This window comes from Epinephelus fuscoguttatus, linkage group LG11, assembly GCF_011397635.1.
Source record: "Epinephelus fuscoguttatus linkage group LG11, E.fuscoguttatus.final_Chr_v1".
Classification (NCBI taxonomy): Eukaryota; Metazoa; Chordata; class Actinopteri; order Perciformes; family Serranidae; genus Epinephelus; species Epinephelus fuscoguttatus.
This window is the reverse complement of record NC_064762.1, coordinates 17,159,474-17,173,155: the sequence shown is the minus strand read 5'-3', so window position 1 is coordinate 17,173,155 and position 13,682 is coordinate 17,159,474. Positions and strand designations below refer to the sequence as shown.

At 41.5% G+C, this 13,682-nt stretch overlaps 1 protein-coding gene and 1 long non-coding RNA gene across 3 annotated transcripts in view; one reads left to right on the top strand and one right to left on the bottom strand.

Annotated features, from left to right (window-relative positions):
• The window catches only part of usta (uronyl 2-sulfotransferase a), a 93,461-nt gene that overhangs the window by 69,629 nt on the left and 10,150 nt on the right, over window positions 1-13,682 (top strand). For both annotated transcript variants that reach the window (XM_049589412.1, XM_049589413.1), the window contains exons 4-5: window positions 1,969-2,048; window positions 2,170-2,323. In XM_049589412.1, coding sequence (XP_049445369.1) covers window positions 1,969-2,048; window positions 2,170-2,323 — 234 coding nt within the window. The remainder of the gene's footprint in view (window positions 1-1,968; window positions 2,049-2,169; window positions 2,324-13,682) is intronic.
• Window positions 3,837-10,873, bottom strand: LOC125896676 (uncharacterized). The gene is made up of 3 exons (XR_007450312.1): window positions 10,677-10,873; window positions 10,476-10,560; window positions 3,837-4,173 (listed from the first exon to the last, which is right to left on the bottom strand). It is a non-coding gene; the product is annotated as an uncharacterized LOC125896676 (long non-coding RNA).

The window sequence follows — 13,682 nt, the reverse complement described above, 5'->3', positions numbered from 1 at the left end:
GGAGGAAGACGCTTGGAATAATTGCTTTAAAAATGTTGGCTTTCCTGTGCGTGACATGACCTAAGGGAAACTGCTAAACTATGGTGATAAAAACTTGTTAGATGAAACAATGTGAGGCTGTGCAGTCAAGGCAGAGGTTGACACTGTGGTGAGGTCAATCTGTGGTGGAAGATTCTGCAGAACGAATCAAGGTGGGCCCAGAACCAGATAAATACACAGCTAAAGTGCAGTTCAACCTGTGGCTATGTGCTCAGCTCAAACATTTAAACTCTTGAGATGTTAACTCTTGGCTCTGTCTGATAGTAGTTTCTTTTTTGTTTGCAATTAGTTAATTAGGAAGCTACTAACAATGAATGGTGCACCTGTGACAGGTGAGAATATTTGATTCTTTAAATTGAATCTTTTATTCTGAGAAAGCTAAGTACTTTTTCTTTTTTTTCTTGTCTCAGTTATAAGGCCTACTGTATTTCCGGGTATTTCTGTATATGTTTATATATCGCAGCACCTCCAGGCCATGGTTCTCTGCCAGAAACCGATGGATTGCCCTCTCCGGTTGTGAGAGAGTTACTGCCAAGTTCAAGTATCTCGGGGTCTTATTCAGGAGTGAGGGTAGAATGGAGTGTGAGATGGATCAGCGGTTTGGTGCTGTGTCAGCAGTGATGCAATCACTGGGCTGAGCCAGAAGGTGAAGCTTTTGATTTACTGGTTCATCTACGTCCCAACCCTCACCTGTGGTCATGAGCTCTGCGTAGTGACTGAAAGAATGAGATTGTGGATACAAGTGGCTGAAATGAGTTTCCTCAGAGGGGTGGCTGGGCTCAGTCTTAGAGATAGGGTAAGGAGGTCGGACATCCAAAGGGAGCTCGAAGTAGAACTGCTGCTCCTTCACATTGAAAGGGGTCAGTTGAGGTGGTTCGGGCATCTGATCAGGATGCCTCCTGAGCACCTCCAGTTAGAGGTTTTTCAGGCACATCCCACTAGTAGGAGGCCCCGGGGCAGACCCAGAACATGCTGGTGGGTTTACGTATCTCACCTGGCCTGGGAACACCTTGGGGTCCCCCAGGAGGAGCTGGAAAGCGTTGCTGGGGAGTGTGTCATGGCCAAATTTCTGGCTAAGTGATGGCCTTATTAAATGTCTGTATTTAACCAGGAAAAGCCTCACTGAGATTATAAATGTTCTCTCTAAACTAACAGACAAAAAACACAACAGGTACAGAGAATAAAATAATTCAGAATCAAAGCCAGTGTGTCTACAGGTCCTTCAAAGGTCTTAAAGTATTAGTAAGTATTCGGCCTTCAGAGTCATTAAATCTTCTTAAATCTGAATTAGTGAGGTATTAACTGCTGTAAACATTTGATTAATCTATCTTTTATGTTATTTTTGTTAGAACGAGTCAAGCCATATTTCTGATTGTCTATCTCTTTTTTCTTTTAACTTACTACTTCCACTTACCGGTTGGCAAAATGTAGTTTAATATAATCACTCTAATAACCATAGTACCTCATAAAACTGCCCTCTGCATGACATATACACTTACTGTTATACTGACCTGCAATACTTAAATATGAAAGAGGTGATTTGTTTAAAAATCAGACTTAAATTTATTTAAATCTTATCTCGAAAAGGTTTTAAAAAGCATTACATTTTAGCGCCTGATACCTGTGACAGCCTGATCACAGCAGACCCAGAAATCAGGTCAACACATCCTGGATCACATATTTAATCAAAGCATCTCCAGCCTGGTGCACCTTCCTCTGACTCCTTTGGTTTACTTTTGAAAGATCTGCGTACACTGTCAGGAGCTTGCATATGCTTTTGGTTATCGTCTGTTAATGTGATAGCTGCTCAATTTCTACCCTGACGTTATGCGTCTCAGATGATTGCCTGTATTTATGGCAGAAACTGTTTTCCACTTATCAAATTCTGCTAGACACGTGAAATCTACCGTGTGTGTCTTGTTTTTTCAGGTGGATCTCATGAAGAATATCAGTAATATCCCCCAGCCATTCCTCTACACACGGCATGTTCACTTCCTCAACTTTACCAGGTACAGTGGTTGCACCAGTGGACACTGGCGTTCAGTAACAGCATATTCAATCACAGTTTGTTGTCCCAGATTTGAAATTCTGCACTTAACATTGATTTTTCTTTGTCTTTGTCTTTGTAAGGTTCAGGATAGAGCAGCCGGTCTATATCAACATAATCCGGGACCCCATCAACCGGTTCCTCTCCAACTACTTCTTCCGTCGCTTCGGTGACTGGAGGGGCGAGCAGAACCACCTCATCCGCACTCCAGGGATGAAAGATGATGAGAGATACCTGGTGAGGCCTTTGATTTTTATGGAGCAGTTAATTATTGTTTCTGGCTTGAAAATCAAAGCTGCTGTCTCGAGCATAAAATTGAGAGTGACTTACATGCTTCAAGTTGTATTTCATGGTTTATAGATGTGTGTATCACGGTGTATATCAATGTCTGATTATTGATTGTTTTTCCACAGAGGGGATTCATTTCTCCTGTCGGAAAATGACTCATAGATACAATGCACATTTTTGAGCTTTGCACTCTTTACTAATGGTGTCTTGAACTTTTTAACAGTCTAGGAATAAAAACTTGCTAGAAGTTTCTATCGATATGACCCCCTGAACTGCTTAATACATAAATGTAAATGTGAGGTGCACCACTTTTCATTCAGGAGAACTACTTCTGACTCTTTGCAGGAGTCTCACCCAAAGTGTCGTCATGCAGGCACACGGGGCTGCTTGATTAATTAGCTGTAGTTTTGTAGCCAGAGTTTTGCACCTGCTTGCAGATTGGAAAGGATTTTTATTAAGAGAATTTAGGGTGAAATTCTGGACCGATACCAAAACTGTATTCAAAATAAGAGTTTGGCTGACAGCCGATACTGGTAGAGATGTTTATTTTTTTGTTGTTTTTATTCCCTCTTTTGTGCCAGGGACAGAAAGAAATCTTTATTATAGAGCAAAAGCAACTGAACTGTTTTAAAGTTATTCAGCTCTTCATTACACTATTTGTGAATGAGCACATATTCGATCATACACATTTAAGAAACAACCTTTAATAACCTGAACACAAACGTGAAAATCATATTTCTTTTAAAAGATTAAAAAGCCATTATATACCATACATAATATATTATAATTTCCTCTCTAATAATCTACAGCAAATTTCTTGCCAAAAACGAAATTTTACAAGACTATCTTTGAAAACATGATGATAACGTTATAATTTACCTTTGCCCAGTTGTCATTTTTACTGAGTAGAGCTCTATCGCGCCATAATGTAACTCAGTGCAAGCTCCGTTAGCTGTTAGCTCCGACCACTGGCTGCTAACGATTAACATTAAAGGGAAACTTTGCTGATTTTCACATAGCTTCGTATCGAATAGCGTGGGTAGTATGTGAAAATGAACTGTGGTACACTTCCCTCCATCTAACCAGTGTCTAGATGTCCCTCCTCAGCCAGTGTCTCGCTTGCTCTCGGGCTTTTGCTTGAACGACAGGCTGTACGCCTGCATTTTTGTATCGCTCACATTTTTGTATGGTATTGCCTGTCTGATTGGACCAAAGTCAAAATAGACGAATATATTTCAAGATTATGTTCTGTATTTCCCGTTTGCCTGTTTGTATGGCCCAAGACCCGTCCACCAGACACTCGCTGGTGAGCCCCCCACCCCAGGTCTGACTCCAGGGGGCGGCCCGGGGTCCCCATACCCAAAGTCCGAATATGCAGTTTCATCAAGGTCTTCTTGAATTACTCTTAGTCTGGCCCCTCCCCTGGGACCACTTTGCCTACTGGGGTCTGTTAGCCTCGGACAACACAGCTCCCAGGTTCTCATGGACACACAAACCCCTCCACCCCGTTAAGGTGACAATTCTCGGAGTACAGCTGCTGCTCCTTTGCATCAAAAGGGGTCAGTTGAGGTGGTTCCGGCATCTGATCGGGATGCCTTCGGGGCGCCTCCTGTTAGAAGTGTTCCAGGCATGTCCCACTGGTAGGAGGCCCTGGGGCAGACCCAGAACAGGCTGGAGGGATTACATATCTCATCTGGCCTGAGAACACGTTGGGGTCCCTCAGGAGGAGCTGGAAAGCATTGCTGGGGAGAGGAATGTCTGGGGTGCTTTGCTTGGCCTGCTGCCTCTTCGACCCGGCCCTGGGTAAGGGGATGAAAACGTATAGATGGATGGATGGATTAACTACCTTTTTCAATTCTGTTTCTGAGCAGTGCATCCTTGGCCATAACATTGGCTACGGTTACATGACGGCTTCTCATTCGGAATGAAATAAATCTGAATGAAATCATTCGGAATTAAAGTCTTTCCAGGTAGTTTACATGAGAAATATTCATTCCGAATGAGGGTTTACATGGGAGATCCGTTCAATCGCCTTTATTCAGGTCTGCGCATGGTTTGGGGCAGGGAAAGTTTCTGATTGGATAGGAGGTGGGGCGGATGTTACGTGTTTACGTTTACCAGAAGAAAACACTGTAGTCCTCGCTCCGGATAACAAGATGCTTGACGACGCCATTCTTAGTGCGTTTTTTGGGCGTGTTTTGCTTATATTCTTGAAGCAGCAGTACGACAACAACCTTGTTCTGCTAATGCTTCATCTGTTGAGGAGGAGAAGGGAGGTAGAAGGTCGAAGAAGGGAGATAGAAGACCGTGCTGTGGCGAATGGAACCGGTGAGTGCAACAAGTCCGACTGCTCTATCTCAGCCTGTTGCTATGCAGCCCGTTGCTATGCGCGCTATATACGTCATTGCATCAGAAGGGCAAGGAAACGAGCATGCGCAGAAAGACCGGAATGAATTTAAAGAGGAATGAGTGTATACATTCACACAAAATTCTTTCATTCAGAATGACAAACGGAATAAACCACCCCCTTTAATCGGATTTAATTTTCAATCGGAATGACCGTTTACATGACCACTTTTAATCGGAATGGCCTTTCATTCCGATTAAAAGTGGAATTAAACTGTGCATGTAAACGTACTGACTGTGTCAGATTTATGATGAAGAGAACTGACAAGGTCCCTCTCTAAAAACTTCTCCCCTAAATCCTCAAATTATATGTTCTAACTAGGAGCCATTACAGTATACGGTGCCTTTAATCTAACTAGCTTTACAGAGGGTACCACATTACGATGTCGCCCCACTCCCTAGAGAAGCCCACTGTAGAAAACTTTTCTAACAATATTATTTAAAAGTCAAACAAAAACTGAATCTTTGAGTCTTCTTCCCCTCTATCTGCCTTTCATCTTGGTTCCAGTGCCCACAGGCCCATTTACTCTCATATGGACATTAGCTAAATCAATGCCACGAATGTTTATGGTTTGAAATACTAATGCGTTTGCAGTATTTGAGAGAGCTGCATAGTTACTTTATGACTGAGTCCCTAGCTTGCCAGTAAAAGTGCTTTGACTCTGTATCTGTTTTGGTTCCCGGCCAGCTGGTTTCATAACCTGAAGCTCAGTTGAGACATGAAGTGAAATGTTGTATACTCATTTCTTATTCTGGTATGAGCTTTATGTACACTAATTATGGAGGCATGTGAGCCAAGGAGTGTTTGCACAGAGAGACGGTAATGATACTGACTGTTGAACTATGTTATATAAACACACTCTATAATCTTCCACTCAATATCGTAACAAGAAAGTAATCCTACTGACATTGATTTTCTTTATTACATTCATTCACTCATTGAATAAGTGATAAAAACCATCTTCTGTGTCAGTCAGATGACGGGTTTGTTGAATTTAAGACCTCTGTTTGTCGTTATTGTGAGACAAACATTAACTTCCTAAATGTTAAAATATAAGCAGCAGAACATTTCTTCAGTGCAGGAATATATCAAAACCACACTTTGCTCCCTTTGAAGATGTTTTACACGTGGTGTTGCTGGAGGCAGGAAGGCAAATTGTAAGGCCACGGCAGTCTGATGCTAAACCCAATATTTAAATCTGATTATGATTCCAATTAGAGACCTGATTTAGTATAACCACATCAGAAACTTGGTATTCTACATCTGCCTCGCAGAGTTGTTTACCCCCATAGCGCCATACTGTAGGCAATGCATCTCACATTATACAGTACATGCTGTTTGGAGCCTTACTTTAATTTTCAATTTTTAGTTTTTTTAATCTGTGGGTGAGTTTTTCCACTTTGGAGGAGCTGCTGAGATACAGTTTGAGCTCATGACACAAAATACAGTTAGCAGTGAAGTGATGGGTGCTATGTGTCAATTGAAGAAAGCAACATTTTTGGTTAGGTGAGCATGTGGGTAAAAGACAGAAAATTTTGGTTATAAAAACAGGTCAAAATTATGATCATTACAAGATTTCATAACAAATCAATATCCAATCCCAAACACAGATACACTCTTGGTCCTTCCTGCCACAGTCCTCAGTACTGTCAGAGCTCAAACGGCCATACCGAGAGGCGAGCAGGAGGACTGAATGTCATTCTGGCTTGAGTCTGACTGGGTGTAATTAAGTATTGCACTGCTTTCCCTGGAGTTTTGGACCATGTGAGTTGAGTTATTAAAGTATGCAGACCACGGGGGCCCCTTGCTACAGTTGGAGGAGAGGGGGAGGCTGTGTTGCTGTAGACTGGGATACCTGTGTGTGAATGTGTGTGTGTGTGTGTGTGTGTACTTGTATATGATGTATAATGAGGACCAAAAAACATATTTTAGCAACAGTGTGAGGACATTTTTGCAAAGTGAGGACTTTTTGGGTGATCCTCACTTTTTCAAAGGCCTGTTTAAGGGTTAAGACTTGGTTTTAGGTTTCAGGTTAGATTTAAGTTTAGGTAAGGGTTGGTGTTAGGCACTTAGTTGTGATGGTTAAGGTTAGGGTAAGGAGCTAGAGAGTGCATTATATCAATGAAGGTCCTCACAAAGATAGAAGTACCAGGAAGGGTGTGTGTGTGTGTGTGTGTGTGTGTGTGTGTGTGTTAATACTACTATATTCATGTGGACCAAAACTTCTTAACAGGGTGTGATGAGTTAAAGTAGTTACAGTATGCAATGTTTTGCCCTGAGTCACTAAAGTGTATTCTAAGTCTTGTCCTCTTCCCCATGACTTATTCACTCCTTCTCTGGCACTCTCTGAGATAACTGAGATTCTGCTGCATACCAACATGTTACTGTATCGGCACAAACGTGTCTCTCAGATCATCCTGTTTTGCTTTGCTGTGCTTTCTTTACTCACTGCGCTTTACATTGCTGCTGTTGGTATTGTTTATTTGTACTGACTGTACTCGATAGCCACGACATCCTAGCTCACCTAATCAGCAAAACAGCTTGCCGTTATGTGCTAAATCATATCTATAAACAGTGGCCGCAAGCATATGCCACACCACCATCTGTATAATGCTGCAGTAGAGTGCTATACGCTGCAAAAAGTGCTGAACCTTGCTGAAAAACCAATTACAGGCCAAAGCAGAAGTTTAGGAATCAACAGAGTCAGACTGATGTGTGATAGCTGTATATATTCAGTCCTCCCAAGCTACAGTTGGTAACTTTAAAAAAACAACTTTTTAATATATTTGCTGAAACTGTCACTACATCCACACAATAATCCACGAGACAGATAATCGCCTCCTCAAATTGCTTATAATGATATTACAATAAGTGAGCAGAAACAACCAATCAAAGCAGAGGAGTCTCTAACGCAGCTGTCAGTCACTGCTTGTGAACTGTGGTCAAACTGTCAAACTAGGCAGGACTGATCAAATATAAGTTAAAATTCGGTTACGGCATTGTCTTTTTCTCACCTCAGATGATTTCAGAAACATATTTTAGTGTACTGTTTAGCTGTCAAATGAAAAATCTGGTTCATCCGGTGGGTGGGGCTTCACTTGACTGTTTCCAACTCTCATTTTACAGCTAAACAGTACACTAAAATATGTTTCTGAAAACATCTGAGGTGAGAAACAGGCAATGCAAATACAGAATCTTGATTCATATTTGATCAGTGTGTCTATTTTGTATCTATTTAACCAGGTAAGTCCCATTGAGATCAGCAAAGGAGACCTGGCTTAGACAGCAGCATGCAAAAAGTTACAGCCAAGCAACCACACAATAAAAACACAAAGATCTATGGTAACATGTAGAAATATTAGAACACCTACACACAATGACAAGACACAACAGATTCATTTATCCTTGTACTTAAGAGAGCTCTAAAATCAGGCAGAGCGACCAATTAACATAGTTTCAAATCTTTTTGAAGGTTATTCTAAGTGAGAGGAGCAGAGCACATTGAGCTTTCTTTCCTAGCTCAGTCTGTGCGCTAGGAACAGACAACAGAACTAAGTCTTGAGATATTAGATTGTAGCTACAGTACAGTACAGTAATCTGCGTAGTTACAGTGTTGTTTCCTATTGGTTTGTGGACTCCCGTTTTGAGGCCTTGAGTTTGGCGTTTCAGCAGTTGCCATCTTGGGTTATTTCAGCCAGATTGACTATATGTGGACGAGAGTGTGGAGCTGTGGATAAGCGAGGGACTCATAGACTACAGCAATACCTTGCAGAAACCTGTCACTAAAGCATCCCGCCTTTAAATATGCCTAACTTTAAGCCTTAATAAAATGTAAACTGGTGAGTTTACCAGGCTGTAAATATGTTTATTTCTGCAGTGTAGTTGGACATTCTAACTTGGTGGCCTATAGGGATGGACGCTGTTTTGGAACCAGCCTCAATTGGCCATTTGATTAATTGCAGTTTTTGGCACTTCCGCATTGGCTTCATTTCTCAGCCTTGGAAATTGCCGGTTGTTCACGAGCAATTATCGACAGCTGCGTCAGAGACTCTTCGAATGGTTGTTCCTATGTGCCGCGATAGATTCTAGTAGATGCCAGTAGAGACAGTAGGAGGTGGACGGACATGATTTTTTTCACAGACAATCTGTCTCATGTAATACTCTGTGGATGTAGAGACAGTTTCAGCAAATATGACATTAGGTTATCTTCATAAAAGTTGCTAACTGTAGCTTTGAAATGTCTTGAATAATGGATTTTATGTTTTAGGTAGAGTCAGGCCTTCAGCTTCTGTGAGCATGTGTGTTGAGAGCAGCTGTCTACAAGGGGGGGTGGAGAGGACTAATCAGCAACTGAAAATGGTGAAACTGCAGCACTGATTCTCAGCAACAGTGTCACTCACAAGGAGTTATTTGATTCAATGTCAGGATCTGAAATAAGACTTCATATAAAGCTCTAAGTTTCTGTGTGTTCTGTAGAGAGCTCCAGATTTGAAGAATGTCCTCGCAGGTATAGCATGTCAAATATTTGTATGTATATCAGCGTGAGTGCCCTGCTATGTCAACACTTGGAGTTGGAACTAGTCGTGGATATATCCCCTGCCTGGTGTGCATTAGCCCTGCCTGCCCTGCACTGGGTGTATATGAGAGGTGTCAATGAAAGAACACTGTCAGTTTGCTTGCCGGGGCCGAGAAAACCTGATGCACGTGTTGCCGAGACATTCCTGTGGTCGGCTTGGATTTTCCGTCAGTCCCCCACACCCCTTTTTACACACACATACACTACACTATCCACAGGCATGCACTGGACACTTGAACGCAGAGTGTACACACATGGGATTGAGCATGGACTGTCATTCATGATCTTTTATTTAGGATGAAGATGGTTTTGATTAAACAGCTCAGATTGATCTGATTACATTATTTTAGTCACTGTGCAGAGTTAAGGTTGTATTTATATGCGTGTGTAAAAATGACAGCTACAGAGGGAGCGGTTGAGAGTGATTAATTAGGCTCTGCTCCACCACAGTGTGCATATGCCTCTGTTCATACAAACACATGAACTCTGTCTATGAGGTAATTCAGTGTCCCTTCTGAACCCAAAGAACACAGGTTGGTTCCCACAGTTCAGAAATACTGGTCTGATCAGGTGAGAGTCCCACGGCATGTGAAAAATCATCTGCTCTCAGGTAACTCAACATTTACAATGACACATACGCATTCTCAGACAAATAACGGGGGAGGCTTGACTGACATCAGTCCTGCCCCGGCTTGTCTTGACATTAGAAACAGTAGGGTGGTGTATCTGTCACAGGGATGATTGCCTGAGGTGCAACCGACACATGAGGCTTACCGGTCACAAGCATCGGGTGTTGTTCAAGCAAGTTTGGGATTTTTTTTGACATTTTTGTTTCAGTTTCTGTGATTGGCAACTTATGTGACCGTTTCTGTGTTGTCTGCTGAAGACTTAAAGGTTCAGTGTGTAAGATTTAGGGGGATTAAGTGGCGTACAGCAGTGAGGATTGCACAAGCATGAACTCCTGGTTAGAATTCTTCAGGACCCCGGGATTTAAACCGGAAAAAACACTGAATAAAGCAGTTAAGCTTTATTTATCAGTGTTTCTCCAACACTGTTTGGCACGTCGCGGACAGGCCACTAGCTCACCTTTTTTCTCTGATAACTTAAAGTGTGCTCACCTTATTTCTGATTGAGACGTTCAGTGGGTTTTCACTATGAGCCAAATTATCCGCAGATGCCTTCTCTTCTCTAAAACGAATGGACCTGGTGATTTAAAGCAGTAAAAACAGCAGTTTCACATTAAAAATCAGTGTTTTCCTGACTCTGTTTAGCATGACAAAAAGAGGACGCTTGCCTAGCACCTGCTAATGTGTGCTCACCTTTTTTTTCTGATAAAAAGAAAAGGGGCGGCAGTAGCTCAGTCCATAGGGACTTGGGTTGGAAACTTGTCTGTTCTGGGTTACTGCAGAAATATGGCAGACTCTATAAAGGAAGACCTGCTCAGTATGTAGATATAAATGACTCATTCTAACATAAAGAAAAAAAACACAGATTCTTATTTTCAGGTGATTATACACTCAAGAGAACATACTTATTATATTACATTCACATTCAGCCAATATATCTCTAAATCCTACACACCAGAACTTTAAAGGGAAACACCACCGAAATTATGAACCCCAATATGTTTTTTACATGGCCTAGGAAAGTCCAAACAATATTTGTGAACATGTGCCACTCTCTCTCTCTCTCTCTAAACCAGAAACCAGAAAAGTTAAAGTTTTTGGCGTATCTGTTTTTAAGATCTGTTTTTACTATGATGCCGTTTGTGCAATAAAAATCGTTTACTTTCTGCATCTGTTTAATGCAGTCTACTTCCATCATATACTGTGTCATTTTATGGCGCCTAGAAAACCCCTATAGTAATCAAAGCCTTCAGTACATATATATGATGGCATTAAAATGTTTTTATAGGTCTTTTATGTACTCTTGACAGTAGAATAAGAGACTATAAACCTATATAAAGGCCCAGTCATAAAACAAATACTGTGAAACAGCCAGAATCTAAAAAATACAGTGATAGAAATATTTTATCAGGCTGCTGGTGATAGCAGACTGTGTGGATCTTGAACTAATGACTGAGGTTGCTTTCAGACCTAGAGTTGTCTTGCTTTGGTCCGAATCAGGGACTTATTTTGTTAAAAAGTTGTATAATTGCCTAGAGTTGGTTCGTGTTCTCACAGCAGCATTTACAAGAGGACCAGATCAAATGCCTCCCACAAGAAAGCTGCTCTTGATTGGTCAGAATTTCCATGCAGGAAAAACCCAGGAAGTAAACAAACGTTGAAGAAGAGTACACTTGCAAGATAAATGTGACACTTTCTAATGTCACAATGGAGGGACAACTGCACAGGTTGATTTTAGCGCTGCTCATCGTGGACTATATTGCTGTCATTGTTCATTTTAGTCAAACCATACAGTTTGAAAACGAGACGCAGCTCCAACTAGTAAACAATGTTTTGATGCATTAGATGTGCTGAATGTGCATATTAAGGCAGTACAGGAGGAGGTGCACATTAATAATTAGGGATGCACCGAAATGAAAATTTGTGGCCGAAGCCGAATAATATTAAACGCTTGGCCAAATACCGAATATCGTTGCTTAGTTTTTCATTAGTTTTTGCAGATGAACCCCCACCAGATTAGTGTTGTCACGGTACCAAAATTGGGACCCACTGTACGATACCAATGAAAATATCATGGTTCTGAGTAGTATCACGATACCACAGCGAAAATGAGGCAGATGTGCCTTTTGTCATTTATAAAAAGATAAATCACTTTTCTATAATACATCAATGATGATGTATTATGATTTCAATGGAATAAATTACTTATTGACTTATTCATACTTCAAAAACAGCATCAATGAGTGATGAACATAGGGGGGATCAAAATAAAATAAATAAATAAAATAAGAATCAACCAGCCACCCTCCTCCCCTGACAAGTCCCTTCATAAGTAAAGAACAGTCCCTAAAGTGCGGTGAGGTTTGTGGGCCATGAACGGCTCGTTTCTCCTCTGACACGTCACATACCTGTGTTCGGCTGGCTCGGCTGTTCAGGTACATCTGGGCAGTCATGACGCCAAGAAGAGGATATTATTGGAGCCGACTTCTCCGTCGCCGGTAAGCCGATGGCCGCCATATTTGACAGGAATATATTACTGTCTGTGTCTGTGACCCCCGTTCAACCCACAATCGGTGGGATTCGCCTTTCATTTCTGCTGCTGGTTGAAATCTGTAGCTGCTCGCACAGAGTGCTGAATGATTTAAGCCTATTTTGCTCGCTCAAAACTATTTTTAGTCGCAAATGAGAGTGCCGTGACGGACGGATCGCCACACTGCCGACATTTTACTCCGCCCGTCACGGCACGCTGTTTGATTGCGTTATCAAAACACGCCGCTATTATTCGGCCTTGCTTTTAACTTATTCCACCGAATACCGAATGTGTGTTTTTTTGCAATAGTCAGCCGAATATATTCGGTTACCGAATATTCGGTGCATCCCTATTAATAATCCTCCAGGACTGTAACATGCACATGTTTAACCCAAACAATGTGTCATGTGACTGCAGTTGGTTCAGATCGACAAACCTCAAATGAACCGCACCAGAGTTCGATTGGAACCAGACCAAGACCACGTCTTCAAGAAGGTCTTGGTCTGGTTGTTTTAGGTGCGCACCTGAGTGTGATTGCTGTGTTCACACCTGCCCAAATGAACCACACTTAGGGGGCAAATGAACTTGAGTTCTATTGAGCCAAACCAAACAGGGCAGGTGTGAAAGCACTGGCTGGACCAGTTGAACCACCTGTTTAAGGTGTTTAAGTCTGGGACAAAATCTCTTTGTAATATAAAGGTTTGAACTGTTACTAATGTGTTGTTTAAATGCTCTCAGCAATAGAACACAACACTTCCTTTTGTAGTGTCCATGTTTTTTCCACATTATAACTCAAAGCTTATTAACACACCAAAGTCAGAAGAGCGACTTCCCTTTCCCTCTGGAAATAGGACCATCCAAGGAGCATGTGAATGCAGCACAATGTGACAACACAACAATATAGTAAAGCTCATTTGGGTGTGAAAAAAAACCTGTTTGTGAGTCCATAAAATCAGTCTCCTATTCTTGGTCTATAAAGCAGCTCCAGACTTTACACCCTATGACATAACAAATTTTAGAGTTAGCACTAAGGCCTTTGGATTTGGGAGAGTTGTTCATGTTTGGTCATGTTTTTGGACTGTCTTGGACCATAGGAGTAACATTTATGAAATTTTAAAAATGGGCGTAGTTCCCCTTTAAAACAAATTAAATTAGTTATTGCAAGTTTA